The sequence below is a fragment of the Hyla sarda genome, chromosome 7, assembly GCF_029499605.1.
Source record: "Hyla sarda isolate aHylSar1 chromosome 7, aHylSar1.hap1, whole genome shotgun sequence".
NCBI classification, from domain to species: domain Eukaryota; kingdom Metazoa; phylum Chordata; class Amphibia; order Anura; family Hylidae; genus Hyla; species Hyla sarda.
The window spans coordinates 84,041,897-84,062,864 of NC_079195.1; the positions used below are offsets into that span (position 1 = coordinate 84,041,897).

A 20,968-nucleotide genomic window follows, 5' to 3' on the forward strand; every position below is an offset into this window, starting at 1 on the left:
AGCATAGCACTGATCAGTGTTATCGGTGATCTTCTGCTCTGGTCTGCTCAATCTCAGACCAGAGCAGAAGACCGCAGGAGACAGGCGGAGACAGGTGAGGGGACCTCCACCGGCCATGCTGGATGATCGGATCCCCACGGCAGCGCTGCGGGCCATACGATCATCCATTCAAAGTACCGCACTGCCACAGATGCCGTGATCTGTAATGATAACGGCATCTGAAGGGTTAATGGCAGACATCTGCGCGATCTCAGATGTCTGCCATTACCGGGGGGTCCCTGGCTTCTGATAGCAGACGGGACCTGCCAAGCATGTGGTGTTCACAGTCATATCGGCATGTAAATGTACGTCATGGTGCGTTAAGTACCACGGCACCATGACGTCCATTTACGTCCATTGTCGTTAAGGGGTTAAGGACCCAGGACGTTTGGGTACACACTGGCTCCATGGTACTTAAGGACCCAGGGCGGACCTGTATGCCTGTGGGAATTCCGGTCCTCCCCGTGCACCGGATGGGGACCGTATCGGGAGGTCTGCTGAAATCATTCAGCAGACACCCCGTGCAAACCCCTGGGGGTCGGTGATCGTGGTGATTCCGGGTCATACGGGTATCCGGAAATTAAGCGGGATCGGGGGACACCCCCGATCCCCCTGAAGGGATAGGAGTGAGGTGGCAGGGGTGCCACCCCTCCTATACCTTCTATTGGTCGGTCAGAAGCGACCGACCAATAGCAGATCCGGGGTGGGGAGGTTAAAGTTCGGTTCCCTGCTCTGCCCACCGACTGTTGTCCGGACAGAGCGGGGGAACCGGCGGTGACCAGCGCCGGAGGTCACTTACCGGCGACGATCGGCCTCAGGTGACAGCGGGCGGCGATGAGGAGCGGCGATCCTACGAGATGTTACAAAACTACAACTCCCAGCATGCCCAGACAGTTGTTTGGGCATCCTGGGATTTGCAGTTTTGCAAGATTTAGAGTGGTACAGTTTGGAGATCACTGTGCCGTGGTCTATAAACTGTGGCCCTCTAGATCTTGCAAAACTATAACTTCCAGCATGCCCACACAGCAGTTTGCTGTCTGGGCATCCTGGGATTTGTAGTTTTGCAACATCTGGAGGGCAACAGTTTGGAGATCACTGTGCAGTGGTCTCTAAACTGTGGCCCTCTAAATCTTGCAAAACTACAACTCCCAGCATGCACGAACAGCAAACGGCTGTCTCGCCATGCTGGGAGTTGTAGTTGCGTACCTCCAACTGTTGCATAACTACATCTCCCAGCATGCCCTTCGGCCATCAGAGCATGCTGGGAGTTGTAGCTATGTAACAGCTGGAGGCACACTGATTAGAAAATACTGAGTTAGGTAACAAAACCTAACTGAAGGTTTTCCAACCAGTGTGCCTCCAGCTATTGCAAAAGTACAACTCCCAGCATGCTCAGTCTGTCAGTGTATGCTGGGAGTTGTAGTTTTGCAACAGCTGGAGGTTCACCCCCCCCCCAAGTGTGAATGTACAGGGTACATTCACACGGGTTTACAGTGAGTTTCCTGCTTCAAGTTCGAGCTGCGGCAAATTTTACTCCTATCGGGTAACTCAGGGTGTACCCGCCCATGTGAACGTATCCTAAAAACACTACACTACACTAACACATAATAAAGGGTAAAACACTACATATACACCCCCTTACACTGTACGGCAGTGTTTCCAAAACAGAGCCTCCAGCTGTTGCAAAACACCAACTCCCATCATTTCCGGACAGCCACTGACTGTCCAGGCATGCTGGGAGTTTAGCAATAGCTAGGGGCACCCTGTTTGGGAATCACTGGTGTAGAATACACCTATGTCCACCCCTATGCAATCCCTAATTTAGTCCTCAAATGAGCATGGCGCTCTCTCACTTCGAAGCCCTGTCGTATTTTAAGGAAACAGTTAAGGGCCACATATGGGGTATTTCTGTATTCGGGAGCAATTGCATTACACATTTGGGGGGGCTTTTTCTACTTTTACCCCTATGGGAAGGAAAAGTTGGGGGCTATACCAGCCTGTTAGTGTAAAAAAACAAAACATTTTACACTAACATGCTGGTGTTGCTCTATACTTTTTCCTTTTACCGCTTGTGAAAATGAAAAAAGAGACCCCCAAAATTTGTAACGCAATTTCTCCTGAGTACAGAAATACCCCATATGTGGGGCATAAAATGCTCTGCGTGAGAGCGCACCATGTACATTTGAGGCCTAAATTGTTGATTTCCAAAGGGGTGGCTGATTTTACAGTGGTTCTGAAATAAACACAAAAAAATAAATACCCACGTGTGACCCCATTTTGGAAACTACACTCCTCATGGAACATAACAAGGGGTATAATGAGCCTTAACACACCACAGGTGTTTGATGAATTTTCGTTAAAGATGGATGGAAAAATGAAAAAAAAAAAAGGTTTTAACTAAAATGCTGGTGTTACCCTAAATTTTTCAATTTCACAAGGGAAAATAGGAAAAAATTCCCCCAAAATTTGTTACCCAATTTCTCCTGAGTATATAAATACCCCATAAGTGCTCTGCGGGCGAACTACAATGCTCAGAAGAGAAGGAGTCCCATTGGGCTTTGGAGAGAAAATTTGTCTGGAATTGAAGGTCACGTGTATTTACAAAGCCCCCATGGTGCCAGAACAATGCACCCCGCCCACATGTGACCCCATTTTGGAAACTAAACCCCTCACGGAATGTAATAAGAGGGCAGTGAGCATTTACACCCCACAGGTGTCTGACAGATTTTTGGAACAGAGGTCCGTAAAAATGAAAAATGTAATTTTTCATTTGCATAGCCCACAGTTTCGAAGATCTGTCAAACGCCAGTGAGGTGTAAATGCTCACTGCACCCCTTATTAAATTCTGTGAGGGGTATCGTTTCCAAAAAGGGGTCCCATGTTGGGGGTCCACTGTTCTGGCACCATGGGGGGCTTTGTAAACGCACATAGCCCTTGACTTCCATTTCAAACAAATTCTCTCTCCAAAAGCACAATGGCGCTCCTTCTCTCCTGAGTATTGTAGTATGCCAGCAGAGCACTTGATGTCTACACAAGGGGTATTTCCATACTCAGAAGAGATGGGGTTACACATTTTAGGGGGCATTTTCCCCTATTACCCCTTGTAAAAATAAAAAATTTGGGCAAAAAATGCATTTTTGTGAAAAAAAAAATTCATTTTCATTTACACATACGACTTTAAGGAAAAGTCATCAAACACCTGTGGGGTGTTAAGGCTCACTGTACCCCTTGTTATGTTCCTTGAGGGGTGTAGTTTCCAAAATAGTATGCCATATGGGGTGTTTTTTGCTGTTATGGCACCTTAGGGGCTTCCTAAATGTGACATGCCCCCCCAAAAACTATTTCAGCAACATTCTCTCTCCAAAAGCCAAATGTGACTCCTTCTCTTATGAGCATTGTAGTGCGCCAGCAGAGCACATGACGTCCACATATCGGGTATTTCCATACTCAGAAGAAATGGGGTTTACAAGTTTTGCTGGGCTTTTTCTACCCCTTGTAAAAAAAATTGTAAATTTGGGGGGGAAAAATGCATTTTAGTGAAATTTACCAAAAAGTCATCAAACACCTGTGGGGTGTTAAGGCTCACTGGACCCCTTGTTACGTGCCTTGAGGGGTGTGGTTTCCAAAATAGTATGCCCGGTGGGCTTTTTTTGCTGATATGGCACCATAGGGGAATCCTAAATGAGACATGCTCCCCAAACACCATTTCAGCAAAATTCACTCTCCAAAATCCCATTGTCGCTCCACCCCTTCTGAGCCCTCCAGTGCACCCACAGAACACTTTAAATTCACGAGTGTGTAGGTATACACCGCTCACTTCCTTCGGGTCTCTCTGCATCACCTGTGCACGGACATGCCGGTCCCACCCATGGCTATGTGCACTATTAGAAGAAAGGTTGTCCAGCCCTCGGGATATGCAGATAAAAATCAATGCTTGCTTTATTGATAATCTTCAGACAGGGATCAAAACAGAGATAACGTTATCTCTGTTTTGATCCCTGTCCGAAGATTATCAATAAAGCAAGCATTGATTTTTATCTGCATATCCCGAGTGCTGGACAACCTTCTTTCTTCTAACTTTACATTCACATATGAGGTATTTCCTTACCAGAAGAAATGGGCGAGACCTCTTATCCCTCCGTCCAGGTGCATGTATAATAAAGCATGGAACAGGTTTCCTTAACCATTAATGCACCACTACCTTCCAAGGTTCAATCAGAAACCACATAAGACACTTTTAAAATATGAAAGAACAAACAAATAATGCTAAAATATCTCTAGTGCTATGTGAGCCGGTAAGCTGTTCCTGGGTGAACTATTTTTGAAACTACGGTATGTTTCTATTATAATAATTGCTGTTGTCTTCCAGGAGCATATATAACAGCACTAACAACCGCACTGTGTGAACAGGTTATTACAACCTAATTTGAAACTGACAGATGATACCCAGCGCAAATTCAATAAATAAAAATCATGTTTTGCACTATGTGCCGTATATGCCGAATATACAACTGTGAATTTCTATGTGGTAATTTATACACATGAATGATATAGCACTGAATATATTTATTGTTTTGCATTTCATGTATTTTGTATTTTTGCATTTAATCATCGTCAAGTATTATTTTACTACTATATACAGTGCTATCAAATATATAGAATTATCATAGCCCCTAGAGGAGAAATTCTTCACTGACAGTATGTTGCATCTTATTTGCATAAATATGTATAGTGTTTATATGCAAACAAGTAACTGTCTGTATTAGATCATATGGATGGATATGTTTCAATAATGTAAAATTGTGTCTAGCCTTTTATTTAAGCCCTTCGGTATCCGACTTCCCAACTTTAATATCCAATAAACTTCCCTGTCCAGAAGTTTCTGTTTTATATTGCCTCCTCTGATTGGCGCTGCGATCCTCTCCAGGCCCTGAACCATAAAAATTTTGGTGCTCCCAGCATGTGCCTCTGCACAATGTCGGGACACCATAGATACGTGCCGGGAGTTGAAGTGCAGTATGTCTCTGCAGATGTTTCCTGACTCGAACCTTTAGGGGGTTAGAGGTACATCCGACATACTGCAGTTCACACTCGCGGCACGTAAAGACATAAACTACATATGCTGTATTGCAATTGATATATTGCCTGATTGGATACACCGCACCATTAGAGGAAGATTTAACAGTGGTAGAATTGAACATAATGCTGCAGCATATACACTTGTTATGACCACACTTATAGGATCCTACATGCCTCAACCAAGTGGGCACGTGTGATCCTCCTTTTTCTGTGAAAAAACTAGGGGACACCTTTTGTCCAATGGTCTGTGCCCTTCTGGATACAAATTTATAACCATTGGAAAACACATTCTTGTAAATTGGGTCGCTAGTGATTATTGGCATATATTTACATAATATGTTGCAGATGTCCCTAAACTCATTGCTATACTGGGTGGAAAAGATGATAGGGGTTTGTTGTTTGAGGCGTTTGCATGTGTGGTTGATACTATCTCTGTCAATTAATGCATTACGATCTTTACTCAAAGCCCTCCTCTTCCCTCTCTCAATGTCCCATGGATTGTAACCTGTTCCCAATAGACGTTGTTCAATTTGGTCTGCTTCCCTCAAGAAGTACGAATCTACAGAGCAATTTCTTCGTGAACGAATCATCTCTCCCTTAGGTAGATTTTTCTTCACGTGCACGGGATGGCACGAGGTGGCATGGAGAATTGAATTAACCGTCGTGCCTTTCCTATACGTAGATGAAATGACTCGTCCCTTTTCTGATCAGTTCTGCCAGGAGTGGGATGGACTTCTGGCGGAGTTTTCGTCTCAATTTATGTCTTTAATTATCTCATATGAGGAGGAGGCACTTGTGAATGTGAAAGATAAAATTGCAGAATTACAAACAAGCCTTGCGCCATATGAGAACCATACTTTATTTTTGGAATTGGACTCCAAGATTTCAGCTAATTTACTTAAACTACAGGAATCCATCACAGAGACAAAACGTCAAATTTTTGCGTGATCTGCAAGACTACCATACCGAAAATGTTTTCCAGTGGCCTGACAAATCTGGTGGATCAACCACACCACGATCCATCCTGAAAAAAAGTCATGGCCGCAAGCAGAGGCAAAAACGACAAACGAAAGTCAGCTTTAACTCTACGGATGAAGAGTCTGCCACATCCAATTTGGAACATGAAGATCAGCTCTCACAATCTGCAATATCCACCCCAAATGCAGCTTCCTCCCCACTACCACAAGCTGGCGGCAGCCAGCATAAATCTGGGCGTCCAAAAAACGCCGCCGGGTGGGGAGGAAGCATCGCCGCAGGTACGAGAAGCTCGGGTCGACAGAGGAGGTAACAACGATTCCCATCTTTAACCTGTCCGCATACTTTTTCTATGCACCAACTTAATGTTCTTTCCAGAGGACTCTCATTTGCCCCCTCAACACATTTTGATTTATACAGAACTGTATTGGTCATCAACAGATTTGTGCGTAATATCACCATCAAAATTTTTTTTTTTTGCCATCCAGAGATCAATATACAAATGATGAGTGGATGTCTAATACTAAATGTTCCTGGAGATGTTGATTGTGATGTATATCTTAATGATATGGCCACTTGTATTGATAATATAGATTATTTGCATACAGAAAGTAATAGTGTGGTGTGTGACAATGACTAACATAATAGTTCAAAAGTGAATTTTCTTTTCAGATTTTTCCTCAGATCGAGGATGTAGTTTTCCAACAGGCTGACAAGGGGGGGGGGGCTATTGTCATTTTGGATGGGGGTTTATATAAGAAATTTAACTTATTAATGTTACAAGACACAAATACATATAGACCCCTTCTGGAAAACCCCAAAAAAACAAGCATAATATCTAGTTATAAATAATCCGGTAATTCCGATATTCCACTCGCTGCCCAAAGTCCATAAAGAAATCTTTCCCCCCCCATGAGGCCAATAGTAGCGGGCATATCCTCCCTTAATGAAAGGTTGTGCTTGTGGGTGGATGCGACATTGCAACCATTAATTCTGGCTATGCCGGGTTATATCAAAGACACGGGTCATGTTTTAAAAATGATGAATGATATGGGGGCGGAGCTAGCCACGAGCCGAAGAAGACGCACGGGTGCAGAGCTCCTGAGGCAAAGACACATTATCGATCATTTAGCAACGGGAAGACTCTCCTAACCTGCTCACAAACGCTCCGGTGGGGTTCCTGATCGCCCCCGGAGCCTGAGGACACCTTGACCTCCTGCCTAGACCCGTGCTTTCCCGAGATACGGCCTGCGCTGCTGTGTGGCTGAAGAACGCCGGCGCCATCTTGCCACGGGTGCGACGCGCACCGAAAGGAGACACTGCCACGGGGCCTGGGACGGACCGGACGAGAGTACTGCGCGCAGTGAGTACCAACTGACTTGCCGGTGCTGGCGACAGGACTGCCTGGGGTTGACCGCGGGACCTCACTACGGGAGCGTGTGGTAACTGCTGTGCGGTGGCCGAGTGAAGGGGATCTGTCGCCGCCATCTTGCGGCCCTGCTTTCCTCCCCCCTTGTAAAGGCCCTGTACAGAACGGGAATCCTGCTGGCCATCCGGGGACAAAAAACCAGTACTTACCTTATCGGACAGTCAGCGCTGTAACCAGCTGTCGCCTCCCGACCCCGCTCTACACCTAACTCCATCTCACTCCTCGTTTGGTTGGCGTGACGCAGCGCACACACCTGGAGGGGAGATAAGACCCGGCCTGCTCTCCACATCCTTCAGTTTAGAAGAAGGCGCCCCACACGACTAAGGAGACCTAAAGCACAGTGCAGGGTCTGAATAGTGCACCGGCCCCACTTCACTCAATCCCCTGGATTGCCCTATGGTCATCGCCAAATACCCTGTCCGATACCGCAAGGCTGTTGAGGTGGTGCATGGGGAATATGTGACATATAGCGTTCATACTGTGGATCTGATGTCTGCTGGCGCCCCCCTAAGTACGGCAATTGAGTTTTCCTGTGGTGCCTACACACAACTGAGTGGCTGAGAGAGAAGTGCCAAAAATTGCTTCTGAGAAACTTAGACTCTCCTACCCTTCACAATAACCGCAAATATACGGACTCTATGCGAAAATCCACATACTGTGTATCACGGACCCCCTGGGATCTGGACTCCTGGGGCAGCAGCCCTCTGCTGCCACCTGGTGATCACTCAGACGTGTCACACCTCTAATGCTAAGTGGTTTATGAAAGATCATTTTAACTCAGTTCCTGTCCAACTGCTAGCCTCCCCACCCCTGGCGTACCAGCAGCCAATAGCTGGTGTACTACAAGGTCTCTCCCCCCCCTACGCTCCACGAGTGAAGATTGATACTATGAGATAAATTGCTTCGGCACCCGGACTGCCAGGTGTCTCCTCTATAATGCCAGCATCCCCCCCCCCCCCCTTTTTTGCTAATGTTCAATTGCGGCCTCTGATGTCTCCACTACTACATGATGGTGAAAATTGGTCCAGCCAAACCTAGACCCAGCTCTCCATACAGCAAAAAAGGCAGTATTGACACTTTTGTGAAAAGGTCCAACTCTTCTGATTCAAGGAAAATTAGCGACATGGCTTCTATACAGGAAAAATCCTTAACACCTAAGGCGCGCAGAGAACCCAATGTAGATCGAGAAAGCGACTCTGAAGAACTTGTCTTGAATAACTCTTTACCTGTATCACGCACATTTATGGACAGACTTCTTAGGAACGCCTTAGAACCTGTCACCAAAGAGATCCAAGATCTGAAATCAGACATTAGACAAATCGGTAACAGGGTGGAACAGCTAGAAAATGCACACACACAAGTAGTAGCCTACACTGCAGCATCTACCTCAGCAATGGGCTCCTGCCAAAACCATTTAAATAAAGTCATTGACTGGCTTGAAGACCAAGACAACCGGAGTAGAAGGAACAACTTGCGAATTAAAGGTCTCCCAGAGACGGTACTGCCGGAGTCACTGAATGCCACACTGAAACTCGTTTTCATTCGCATCTTGGGGGAAACATACCCCTTAGAAATCCAAATAGAGAGAGCTCACAGATCTCTGCAGGCGAAACCTAGAGCTCAAGACCCACCGCGTGATGTGATCTGTCGCTTATTAAACTCCACGGTACGCGATGATATTCTACGAAAAGCGAGAACGTGCCAAGATCTGAAATTTGAAGACACTCCTCTGGCCGTCTTCCAAGATCTGGCCAGGATAACTATTTCAAAGAGAGGAATGCTGCGCCCTCTGACAACATACTTACGCCAAAAGAACATCCTTTATAGATGGCTTTTTCCCTTTGGAATTTCTTTTGCTGTGGAGAGCAAGAAGTTCATAATCAGGAATAGACAGGACTTGACACCGGCCCTAGAGGCCCTAGGCCAGACCGACTTGGACATTCCAGACTGGTCCGCTGTGACTGATCTTACTCAACTACCTACTATTACACCTCCTACTCCGTGGGAAGGTGTTGGAACCCAAAAGTCCCAGAAGAAGAAGAAGACCCACAAGATGACACCTAAGCGTATCGACATGGATTCTGTCTGACCATCGTTGTTCATTCCATGTCACGCTCTTGCACATCGAGAGTGGAACACTTCTTCGCCCATGTCAATGACCCTTGTGTGAACACTGGACCAAGTGACAAGACTATCCAACATTACCTTGTGCACCAGGAATGATGCACCTCCCTGCACATGCGACCCACCCGTATGTGCATACCAGACGTTGTTAGGTTCTAATTGCCCGCAGAGAGCTGAGACTTAGATTAATACTTTCATACTAGCTTAAAACGTGGAAGCCATTACATTCTATGATCTAACTGCAGAGCCCCAGCGCTAGTTTGAAGCTCTCTATCTGAATGGGCGGTTATTTGTTGATGTGTTTGTAGATCTGGTTGCTAGAACAGGTGGCCTAGTGTCCACCCCCTGCGATCTATATACTGAATGTTCCCAAATCATATGATGATCTTATCGTATTCTTTCTTTTAGACATACTGTTTCCTATTAGCGTATACGTTCCCTTGCTCCTTGCTTGCTCATTTGCTTCTAACCCTTTGACACCCTATATATATTGGTCATTCACAGATATCAGTAGGCCCTTATACATTATTACCTCTGGGGATACTCAGGTACAGTCATGGCTTACATGCCACAACCCAACTATAGGTAGTAATCATCAATGTAGATCTCTATTTGAACAGATAGTCATATGTTGATGTACTTGAGGAGCTCTTTACCGTGTCGGACTAGTCGACATACACACACTCCCCCCCCCCCCCTCACCCTCCCCTAGAGTTTGTATGTCAACTGCTAATTAGTTGCGCTCATGTCTTGACGCAACTACAACTTCAATTACTAGTACTTAATGACATATGCCTCCCCCCCCCCATCTTTGGACCTATACACATAGGCTGGGTATTCACACTATATGTACCATAGCCTCTGCAATATTCCTGTACAGAGACATGTGCTCTTCAACCTTGTACTTTCCTTTCTACAGATGGCTTTTTGCTACCGGTTAGTTAACTGCCATTCCTCACCTCTCGCTCCCCTTATCCATAATCTATCCTTTCCCCTCTCCTTAACCTACCTCACACCCCCCCCCCCCACCCCCCACCCCCCCCTCCTGCTGTTCTTCCCCTTCTGTCACTTTCTCCGAAGACTGACTTCCTACTTGGCCCAAAGGACTTGACGCGTCCGTTACTAACCCTTTTACACCCCTTCTCCTACCCCCCCTGCTGGCTAACTATTGCATACTATTAGTATAAATTCGTTGGATATACTTGGCGGTCCTGACCTGCCAATCCCCTCGCTTGTAATGCATATTACTTTACCTAATGTTATTGTTATTGGTTATGGTTTAAACAAGTTGTCGTCTGTTACCATGTGTAAGACTCACAGATATTCCACCACGGAGCCTTACCGCTCCATAACTGCCCGGCCAGGCCTTTACCTATTACTGCCCCCCCCCCCCCCCTCCCCTCGCCTACCCTATCCCCCCCCCTCACTGGGTACACGGATGGTTAACACTCACTCATGTCACCACACCTTAATATGGCCACATTAAAATTGTGTACATACAACGTTAAAGGTTTTAACTCCCCTAATAAGCGCAGCCACGTTCTCTCACTGCTAAAAAAAGACCAGATATCTATAGTTTTTTTACAGGAAACTCACTTCAAGGATGGTAAAATACCCAAACTCCCTACTAATGTTTTTTCTTTTTGGTCTCACAGCCCGAGTAACTCTTCGGCCTCTTGTGGGGTGACTATAGCTATGCAAAAGGACGTCCCTTTCACCCCCTCAGACAGATATGCCTCTAGCGATGGCAGGGCCCTCTTTCTGAGAGGTAAGCTTGGCTACACCACATACACCTTCGCAAACCTCTATGCACCCAACACAAATCAGATCACCTGGATACTACACACACTGGAGGAACTGAGATTGTTCGCTGAGGGGCCCATTGTAATTGGTGGTGACCTGAATCTCACTCTGGACCCTCTCCGGGATTCCTCGAGGCGCCGCTCCGTACATTCTTTCTCAGCTCTTAATCGCTTGAAATGCAAATTGCAGGAGCTGGGCCTGGTGGATGCCTGGAGATTGCTCCATCCTTCAGACTCTGACTACACCTTTTTCTCAGCCCCTCATAGGTCACATCAAAGGTTAGATTACATACTGATACATTCTAGTCTCATCACTCATCTACATTCGGCAAATATAGGCACGATAACATTGTCCGATCACTCACCTGTAGATGCGACTATCGCTTTTCCCACTCTGCCCAGGAGGGATTTAACCTGGAGACTAAATGAGACTCTACTTGACTCTGCGGCTCATGTAACAGACCTACAGTCTCGCTTGCAAGAATACTTTGAGTTAAATGTAACGCCAGACTTGTCATTACCATTTATATGGGAGGCACATAAGGCGTACATTAGGGGCTTACTCATCTCGTTGGGCAGCAGAGTCAAGAGGGAGAGATCTAGAGAAATAGACACACTACTTCAGCGTATTTCTGACCTAGAAAGACAACATAAGCAATCTGCTGCACTGAAAGTATATGAAGATCTGACCTCCCTCAGAGACAACCTAAAGGATCTACTTAATGTAAAGCGAGCAAAGTCCTTACAGTTCCTCAAACACAAAATATATACCCATGGAGATAAAGGCGGCAAATTGATGACCACTATGCTCAAGAAACAAAGAGAAAGGTCATTTATTCACACCATTACCACCCCCGGAGGACATTCCTACTCCTCCACCAAAGACATAGCTAGGACCTTCACTGAGTATTACTCTTCCCTTTACAACCTGCCGTCCACTTTAGATCCCCCACATATCCGAATACCACAAATCTCTGCTTTCCTTGACCAAATTGATGTCCCAACACTAGAAGCCTCTGATATTGATTCTTTGCTTCATCCCGTCACCGCACAGGAAGTTAGAGAAACCATATCTTCATTCCCCACTGGTAAAAGCCCTGGTCCGGATGGACTCACAATCCTTTATTACAAGAAATTTATAGATATTCTTGCTCCTCGCTTTGCAGACAATTGTAACGCCCTCCTAAACGGAGACCGCTTTCCCAGACAAGCACTAGAGGCACACATCACGGTCATCCCTAAAGAGGGAAAAGATCCGTCGCTCTGTGCCAATTATAGACCTATATCCCTACTTAACCTCGATGTAAAAATCTGGGCAAAGCTGCTGGCCATTAGAGTTGGCAAAATTCTACCAAAACTCATCCACCCGGACCAGACTGGCTTTGTGAAGGGCAGAGAGGGGAGACACAATGTGATTAGGGTCTTACACGCCATTCAATATGCACAGGATTCCCGTACCCCCATGCTTCTTCTTGGCACTGATGCCGAGAAGGCATTTGACAGGGTTGCATGGGACTTTTTGGAACATACTCTGATTAAATTTGGATTCCCCACGAAATTTATTAATGCCATCTTTTCCCTTTACACCACTCCATATGCCAGAGCTCGGATAAATGGCACCCTGTCGCCGGCCTTCCATATAAAAAATGGAACTAGACAAGGCTGCCCCCTTTCGCCATCTTTATTCATTCTAACAGTCGAAACGCTCCTCCAGAGTCTTAGAAGGGACCCGGAGATTACTGGCCTGACCATAGGCTCACAAGAGCACCTAGTTTCAGCTTTCGCTGATGATGTGTTGCTGCTGATCACGAATCCTCGTAGGTCTGTACAGGGACTGCTCCGGGTCCTGTCTGCTTATGGCGCAGCGTCGAACTTTAAGGTGAACTACTCCAAATCTGAAATATTAAATGTTACTGTACCAACGCGACTCGCGGAAGTGATTAAGTCCCTCGCCCCTTTCCAATGGCCCTCAACCTCAATGAAGCATCTAGGAATCAAACTCACAAAATCACTATCATCCTTGTTCGACAATAACTTTCCACCTTTACTACACAAACTAACGGAGTTGCTGCGCATATATGACATACCTTATCTTTCGTGGATGGGGCGAAAGAATTTACTGCAAACATATATCATGCCCATATTTTTATATACTCTATCCATTCTCCCAATTCACCTACCACTATCCTATCTACATAAAATACGTCGCCTCTTTTCCAACTTTCTATGGAAGACAGGGAGACCGAGACTGGCACACTCAGTTCTAATACGTAAGAAACCGAAGGGAGGACTGGGTCTGCCTGACGTAGAAAACTACTATAAGGCAATTCACCTAAGAAGGTGGATAGAAATAGCAGCAGGGAAAAGCTTGCTTAGAGACCAAGAGTTGGAGACTAGAACGTTGGGCAATAATGCTTTAAGTTTTATATGGACACCACAAAAGACTACTGCTTCAACTCTTCATAACCCTTTGCTCAAAGGCACTTTGCTAGTAAGATACGACATATCTAGCTCTACACAGGAGACAGTTTCGCCACTTGCACCAGCTTCACTTATACCGCAAACACTAAACACATTAGGGGCTAGTTCTAACCCACTGTGGTCTGTATTATCTTCGATCGACTTAGCCACCTTTCTTACGAATAATAAGATACCTGATATTAACTCACTTACGTCCCTGATCCCATCTCACCCCTCCGCTACACTACACGCTTATACTGCTAGACAACAATGTATAGCCTTCCAGAAACAATTTTCTGTTGCCAAGACCCTTTCATGGCTAGACCGGCTCTACATCCATGGCACTAAGAACCAACTCAAATTGTCACTTCTTTACACCCAACTGGTTCAAGACGCACACACTCCGTACCCATTGTATCTAAACTCATGGGAAAAAGAACTCAAACTAAATTTAACCGATGAGCTAAGAGATTATGTGCTACGGAACTCGCATGGTTTTTCCCGATGCGTAAAATTGCAGGAAAATCATTACAAGTTGCTTACCAGATGGTACAAAACACCTGAGGCCCTATTTAGATTTGGACTAACCCGTGATAATATGTGCTGGCGCTGTAGCGAGGAGGTGGGCACGTTTGAGCATATTTGGTGGTCCTGCCCAGTAATACAGACTTTCTGGAAGGATGTAGAGGCCACAATAAATTCAGTCTGTGGATGCTCAATTTCCCTTTCTATGGCAGTAGTAGCTCTGGCGCTTCCCACTCCCTTGCTCAGACCATCTAAGGGCTCCCTCCCTACCCACATGTTGGCTGCGGCTAAGCTGCTGGTCCCTCTGCTGTGGAAACAAAAAAATCCTCCCTCTAAAGCCCAATGGCTGGAGAAAATTAATCAGATATGCCGCATGGAGGAGATGTCTAGCTGGCACCTGGCTTCACACGACAGATACGTGCAATTGTGGTCTCCATGGCTGGAATATAAAAAGCGCCATGCTGCTACCATCGATGTAGTCACTTGAGCTCACCCAGTCACCCCCCCCCCCCTATCCCCCCCCCCCCTCCCCTCAATCATATTTTTAACTACACGAACCCCCCCCCCACCCCCACCCCCTTATGTACCTTTCATCCAATCACTAGCGACACCTTTATGATATGTCCTGGCCGGGACACGTTTTTCTTCTTTTGCTTCCTTGCTAATGTTAGTTGTGGTACTTCAATTTACCTGTTCCTCTGAGATATGTTCATACGTTTGTTGATGCAGATTTCCTGTCATGATATTGGCTTACCAACTACAGCGATTACTAGCAAGGATTCTGTACCACCTAAGACCATTACTGGACTCTTAAAAAGCATTGTCTTGTTCATTCAGAAGTGACACCTCCAGATAACTAAATGTTCACTATTTTACTATAGCTCTTAGGTGGGGTCACTGCGATGATCCAGGAAAGTCTGTATATTGTTTTATGTTGTTCTTTAAACTAATAAAAAGAGATTTGTCAAAAAAAAAAAAAAAAATGATGAATGATATAACCTGGCAGGAAGGTTTTACTTGGATGACAGCGGATGTCACATCCCTCTTTTCTGTAATTCCGCATCCATTAGCCCTGAGCGCTTTGTCCTGGTTTTTGAACTGCTATTTTAATTATTCAGATAGTTTACAGGAATTCATAATCCAGACAGTAGATTTTTTACTTCACCACAATTTCTTTATGTTTAATCAAACATTTTTTCTCCAGATCACTGGAGCGTCCATGGGGGCAAAATTCTCCCCCTCTCTCGCCAACATATATATGTGTTGGTGGGAGTGGGGGACCCTTTTCACCCCCAACAATCCATTTGTGTCATCCATTCACTGGTATGGCCACTACATTGACAATCTCTTATTCATCTGGGATGCGGAGGTAGTGGCCATACCAGGTTTCACAGAATATCTGAATGATAATCTGTGCAATCTCAAGTTTACGGTATCTATGGTGTCCCAACATTGTGCAGAGGCACATGCCGGGAGCACCAAAACTTTTATGGTTCAGGGCCTGGAGAGGATCGCAGCGCCAATCAGAGGAGGCAATGTAAAACAGAAACTTCTGGACAGGGAAGTTTATTGGATATTAAAGTTGGGAAGTCGGATACCGAAGGGTTTAAATAAAAGGCTAGACACAATTTTACATTATTGAAACATATCCATCCATATGATCTAATACAGACAGTTACTTGTTTGCATATAAACACTATAAATATTTATGCAAATAAGATGCAACATACTGTCAGTGAAGAATTTCTCCTCTAGGGGCTATGATAATTCTATATATTTGATAGCACTGTATATAGTAGTAAAATAATTTAATATTTGATGATGGTTAAATGCAAAAATACAAAAAACATGAAATGAAAAACAATAAATATATTCAGTGCTATATCATTCATGTGTATAAATTACCACATAGAAACTCACAGTTGTATATTCCGTATATACGGCACATAGTGCAAAACATGATTTTTATTTATTGAATTTGCGCCGGGTATCATCTGTCAGTTTGAAATTAGGTTGTAATGACCTGTACACACAGTGCGGTTGTTAGTGCGGTTATGTATGCTCCTGGAGGACAATAGAAATTATTATAATAGAAACATAGTTTCAAAAATAGTTCACCCAGGAACAGCTTACCGGCTCACATAGCACTAGAGATATTTTAGCATTATTTGTTTGTTCTTTCATATTTTAAAAGTGTTTTATGTGGTTTCTGATTGAACCTGAAGGTAGTGGTGCATTAATGGTTAAGGAAACCTGTTCCATGCTTTATTATACTTGCACCTGGACGGAGGGATAGGAGGTCTCGCCCAATTTTGGGAACTGACTCCTCCTCTTTCTCCCTCTGGAGCCTTTAAAAAGATTCATTCTACTAAAAAATGTTGTATGACTAAGGCCCCTTGGTGGGCTGAAACGCATCACCTACCTGTGACTACTGTGTCTTCTGTACCTGTTGGTGTCATGTTTGAATAAAGAATTCTACTTTTATACGGGAGCAGCGCTGGACATCAGTTTTTTCTTCATTGAAAATAGAGTTTATCTGATCTATCTAATGGATTTGTATCCAATTTATTATATAATTTTGCATATCAGTTTGCTGCCAGTTGGAGGTAAAGTCTAACATAGTATTTGCTCACAATAGGGTGATTCTTCTAGGATTTTGCCTCCCTTCTATCTGTGGGTTCTAAACTATTTCTGTTCCCTTCCCCCTTTTTTGTGTTTTTGTTTTTTTATCTATTATTATCTATATATATTTTTTCTATCTCTTTCTCTTTTTTTGCATGTGCTATTTGGTCTAGTCCCTATTCACAATGTATGGCTATATATATATATATATATATATATATATATATATATATATATATATATATATATATATATATACACACACGTTATGCTATGTGTTTGTGACTAACTATAATGTATCAATGTTTGGTGTATTTTTGTCAGCAATTTGTAATGCATTTATTTTGTATGTGGCATAGTTCTTTGTGTATTGTTTGTATGCCCTCTAATTTTGTCTGCTTTATGTGTGGTTTGTCTTTATATATTTTTTTGCCACAGGATTTACAGCAGACAAGATGCTTCAAACAACACATGCCGGTGCTGTCTATCTGGCTATTTAAATGCAAATTCTATATGAGACACCTACATTGTGTTGTGTTTGCTTGCCTATTTTTGTTTTGTCATATGTTTATAAATCTGCTCCATATAGGTATCATTATCTCCTTTCTCTTTGAGAATCCCCAAGGAGGATGTGGTCCAGTAACAACAGTGACAGCTGAGCCTGCCGGAGACCACATGGGGCCAGAGGACAGGTAGCAGGGGATCAGAGAGGTGAGGTTTGGTAAATAATGTGGTACAGGAGAGGGGTGTTGGGATGAAATATAATGACACAAGGGGCATCAAGGGGGGGGGGGGGTATAATGACCCAGGGGGCACCAGGAAGAGGAATATAATGACACAGGGGTCATCAGAGGGGGGGTGGGAGAGAATGACATGGGGCATCGGGGAGGGTGAATATAATGACACAGGGGGCATCAGAGGAGGGGAATATAATGGTGCAGGGGGCATCAGAGGGGGGGGGAATATAATGATACAGGGGGCCCTACTTGATCCCTACCTGATAAAGGGACATACCTACCTGAAGGAGGACTAACTACTAAAAGGAATACTGTAGTGCAAAATAACTTATCCCCATAAGTGATAGATCGCGGGGGTCTGACTGCTGGGACAACCCTCCCCCCCCCCCCCCATTTCTAGTATGAGGCCCCAGCAGACGTCATGAAGGGAATATTCCGTCCCTGCGTAACATGGCTTAATAATTTTGTACCAGGACAAGTGGATTGTTATGAGGGACAAGTAGATTCTGCTCCGTTTTAGTCCCTTGGACAAGTGTTTTTCTTTTTTTTTACATTTCCACACCCCTGTATAAGATACATGGGGAAACGCGTTGGGATATAAAGGTGTTCATCATTGGAGAATTATGTTCATGTGACACGATATTTATAGCTTTTTATGTGATAGGGTTTTTTCTACTTTAACAAATTGTTATATGAGTAGTGCTGGGCGGTATGACCAAAAATGTGTATCACGGTACTTTTCAAACTTATGACGGTATTTGATATTATTTTTTTTTTCTCACTCATTTCCCCCTAAACCCCCCCCCACCCCTCGAATGAATTATCAGCCACAGTGCGGGACTAATCTGCGGGACTAATCATGTTACCCGCAGGCGCTGCTCTCCTTCTCCTCCTGTGAGCCGCAGCGCTGTAAATGAATGACTTCTGTTCGGAGAACGGAAGCTGTCACCTCCACCTGCAAGCGCAGAAAGAGAGTGGGCCGCGATCATTGCAGAACTTCTGATCAGCGCTGCAGCTGCTAATCATTCATTTGAGGTAGGGGCCTAACCGGTACTGCAGTATAGGGAAACATTCATATCGTACAGAAAAAACACACCGGTATTCAGTATGAACTGGTATACCGCACCGCACTATATATGAGCTTCATGTGCTTAGTGATTTTTAAGTAAAAGCATCCCAGAGTTATTAATGTTTAAAGTGATAGTGGTCAGATGTGCAAAAAATGCTCAGGTCCTTAAGGTGAAAATGGGCTGGGTCCTTAAGGGGTTAAATCATTACTGTGATGCCCAATTTTAAAATGGGCTCTGAACTGAAATATGGCCATAACACACTTAGATTAGGGGATTATTTGCAATAAAATAATATTTTTAAGAATTCTTGTTAAACGTTACCCCAAAGAAATACTCAGCTTCCATAAATCAGGTCAAACTTCAACGTGTTTTTCTATCCTCTTATTCGTAAGGATCTTAAGGGCAGTGGCACTGATGCTTTCCCTATTTCTAATTCAGCTAAACCCTCAATGTAGTATTAAAGGGGTATTCCAGCCAAATACATCTTATCCCCTATCCAAAGGATAGGGAATAAGATGTCTGATTGCGGGGGGCCTACCGCTGGGACCCCCCACGATCTCTGTGCAGCACCCGCATTCTATGCGGGGCTGCGTCTCCAGTCTCAGAAACCTTTTTGTTTCCTGGGACTGGTGACGTCTCCATGCCCCCTCCATTCACGCCAAGCCCCTTCCATTATTTAAGCTCCACATTGCTTTTATTTATAATATCTTCATAGGAATTCAGACTATTTTGCCATCCCAATTCATGTATAGCAGTTAGGTCACTTTCAAAGGAGCATTTTTGCATGCATATTACAGTCACATGCACTTGCCCAATTGCAGGTTTACTCACCCAAACTCAAAGCAACAGTGGGACTCTAGGTTTGGTTTCTGCAAGGTAACTGTATACATGCAGGAAATGGACCAAACATAGTATGGATCAACTCAAAGATTCACAGCAAGTACACTGTGGTACACCGCAGATGCCAACATATGCCCAGATTGTTTTGTCAAATGTCATGTGAACCCCCCCCTCCCCCCCCGCCGAATTTAGTTATAGAAGAAAATGTTTATACCTCTGTATTTTGTCTGCATCTTGTACTTCCAAAAGATTATTTATCTGTGGTAGAGACAAGAATTCTTGCATGGAAACTTCCTCCAATTGATTTTCAGCCATGTCCTGTTCATTAAAAAAAAAACATTTTACGTTGATAAAAATCCAAGAGAAAAAAAACACAAGACAATAACTGAAAAGTCCTCGGGACACAATCAAAATGAAGGGAATTTATGGTGGACACTACATATGAATGCAATTTTTCTAATTATGAGTTGCAAAAATAAATCCACACAGATTTAAGGCCATGCTGCAGGCTTTCAAACCAGACACATCTCCTATCAATTGTAGATATTTGCTGAATACAGAGCGTGGCTGGAGAGGGCTTATCTGGGCTGCATCCTGATGCTGTTCAGTATTGAGATGTAATGTGCAGTTAAGCGCACAGCATTCTGACATGGATTAGGACCTAGTATCATGACCTAGTAGCCATAAATGGCTAATAATATCAGGATCAGGACCTGGTAGCCATTAATGAGAAAGGTAAGTGTATATTCTTGTCTGGGGTCTGGATGTTTTAAGTTTTATTTTTGGAGTATGATATTAACATAGGGATCTGGACTGTGGTCTGATATTAAAATACGGTTTCTTAATATATTTAGGGAGTTGGGTTAGGATATTAATACAGGGGATCGGAATATAATCAGGAGGTCTTATCTGGGGTCTGAAATTTATGTAAGGTTGGTCTGGGTCCTGTATATATTTAAAGCATTACTGTCATCTAAAAAAAAAAAAAAAAAAAAAAAACACAGCCATGTTAAAAGTTTTAATCAGGGTCTTGGTGTTTAGAGCCCCACTGCTCACAAGATAGAACAAGGAGAAGTACACAGCTGAGTGATTTACTCCCCAGCCTGCTGCTCTGCCCAACTTGTTATATAGTATGGGCTCTATAGACTTACAATGTCTTATGAAACAATTCAGACAGATGAGCAAACAGAGGAGTGAAGCACTCAGCTGTGCACTTCTCTTGCTTCTATCTAGAGATCAGTGGGGTCTGAACACCCACACTCCAAC

At 44.2% G+C, this 20,968-nt stretch overlaps 1 protein-coding gene across 3 annotated transcripts in view; it reads right to left on the reverse strand.

Moving 5' to 3' along the window:
• Positions 1-20,968, reverse strand: part of LOC130282029 (ciliary-associated calcium-binding coiled-coil protein 1-like) — a 194,590-nt gene that overhangs the window by 171,254 nt on the left and 2,368 nt on the right. For all 3 annotated transcript variants that reach the window (XM_056529863.1, XM_056529864.1, XM_056529865.1), the window contains exon 2: positions 19,917-20,020. In XM_056529863.1, coding sequence (XP_056385838.1) covers positions 19,917-20,020 — 104 coding nt within the window. The remainder of the gene's footprint in view (positions 1-19,916; positions 20,021-20,968) is intronic.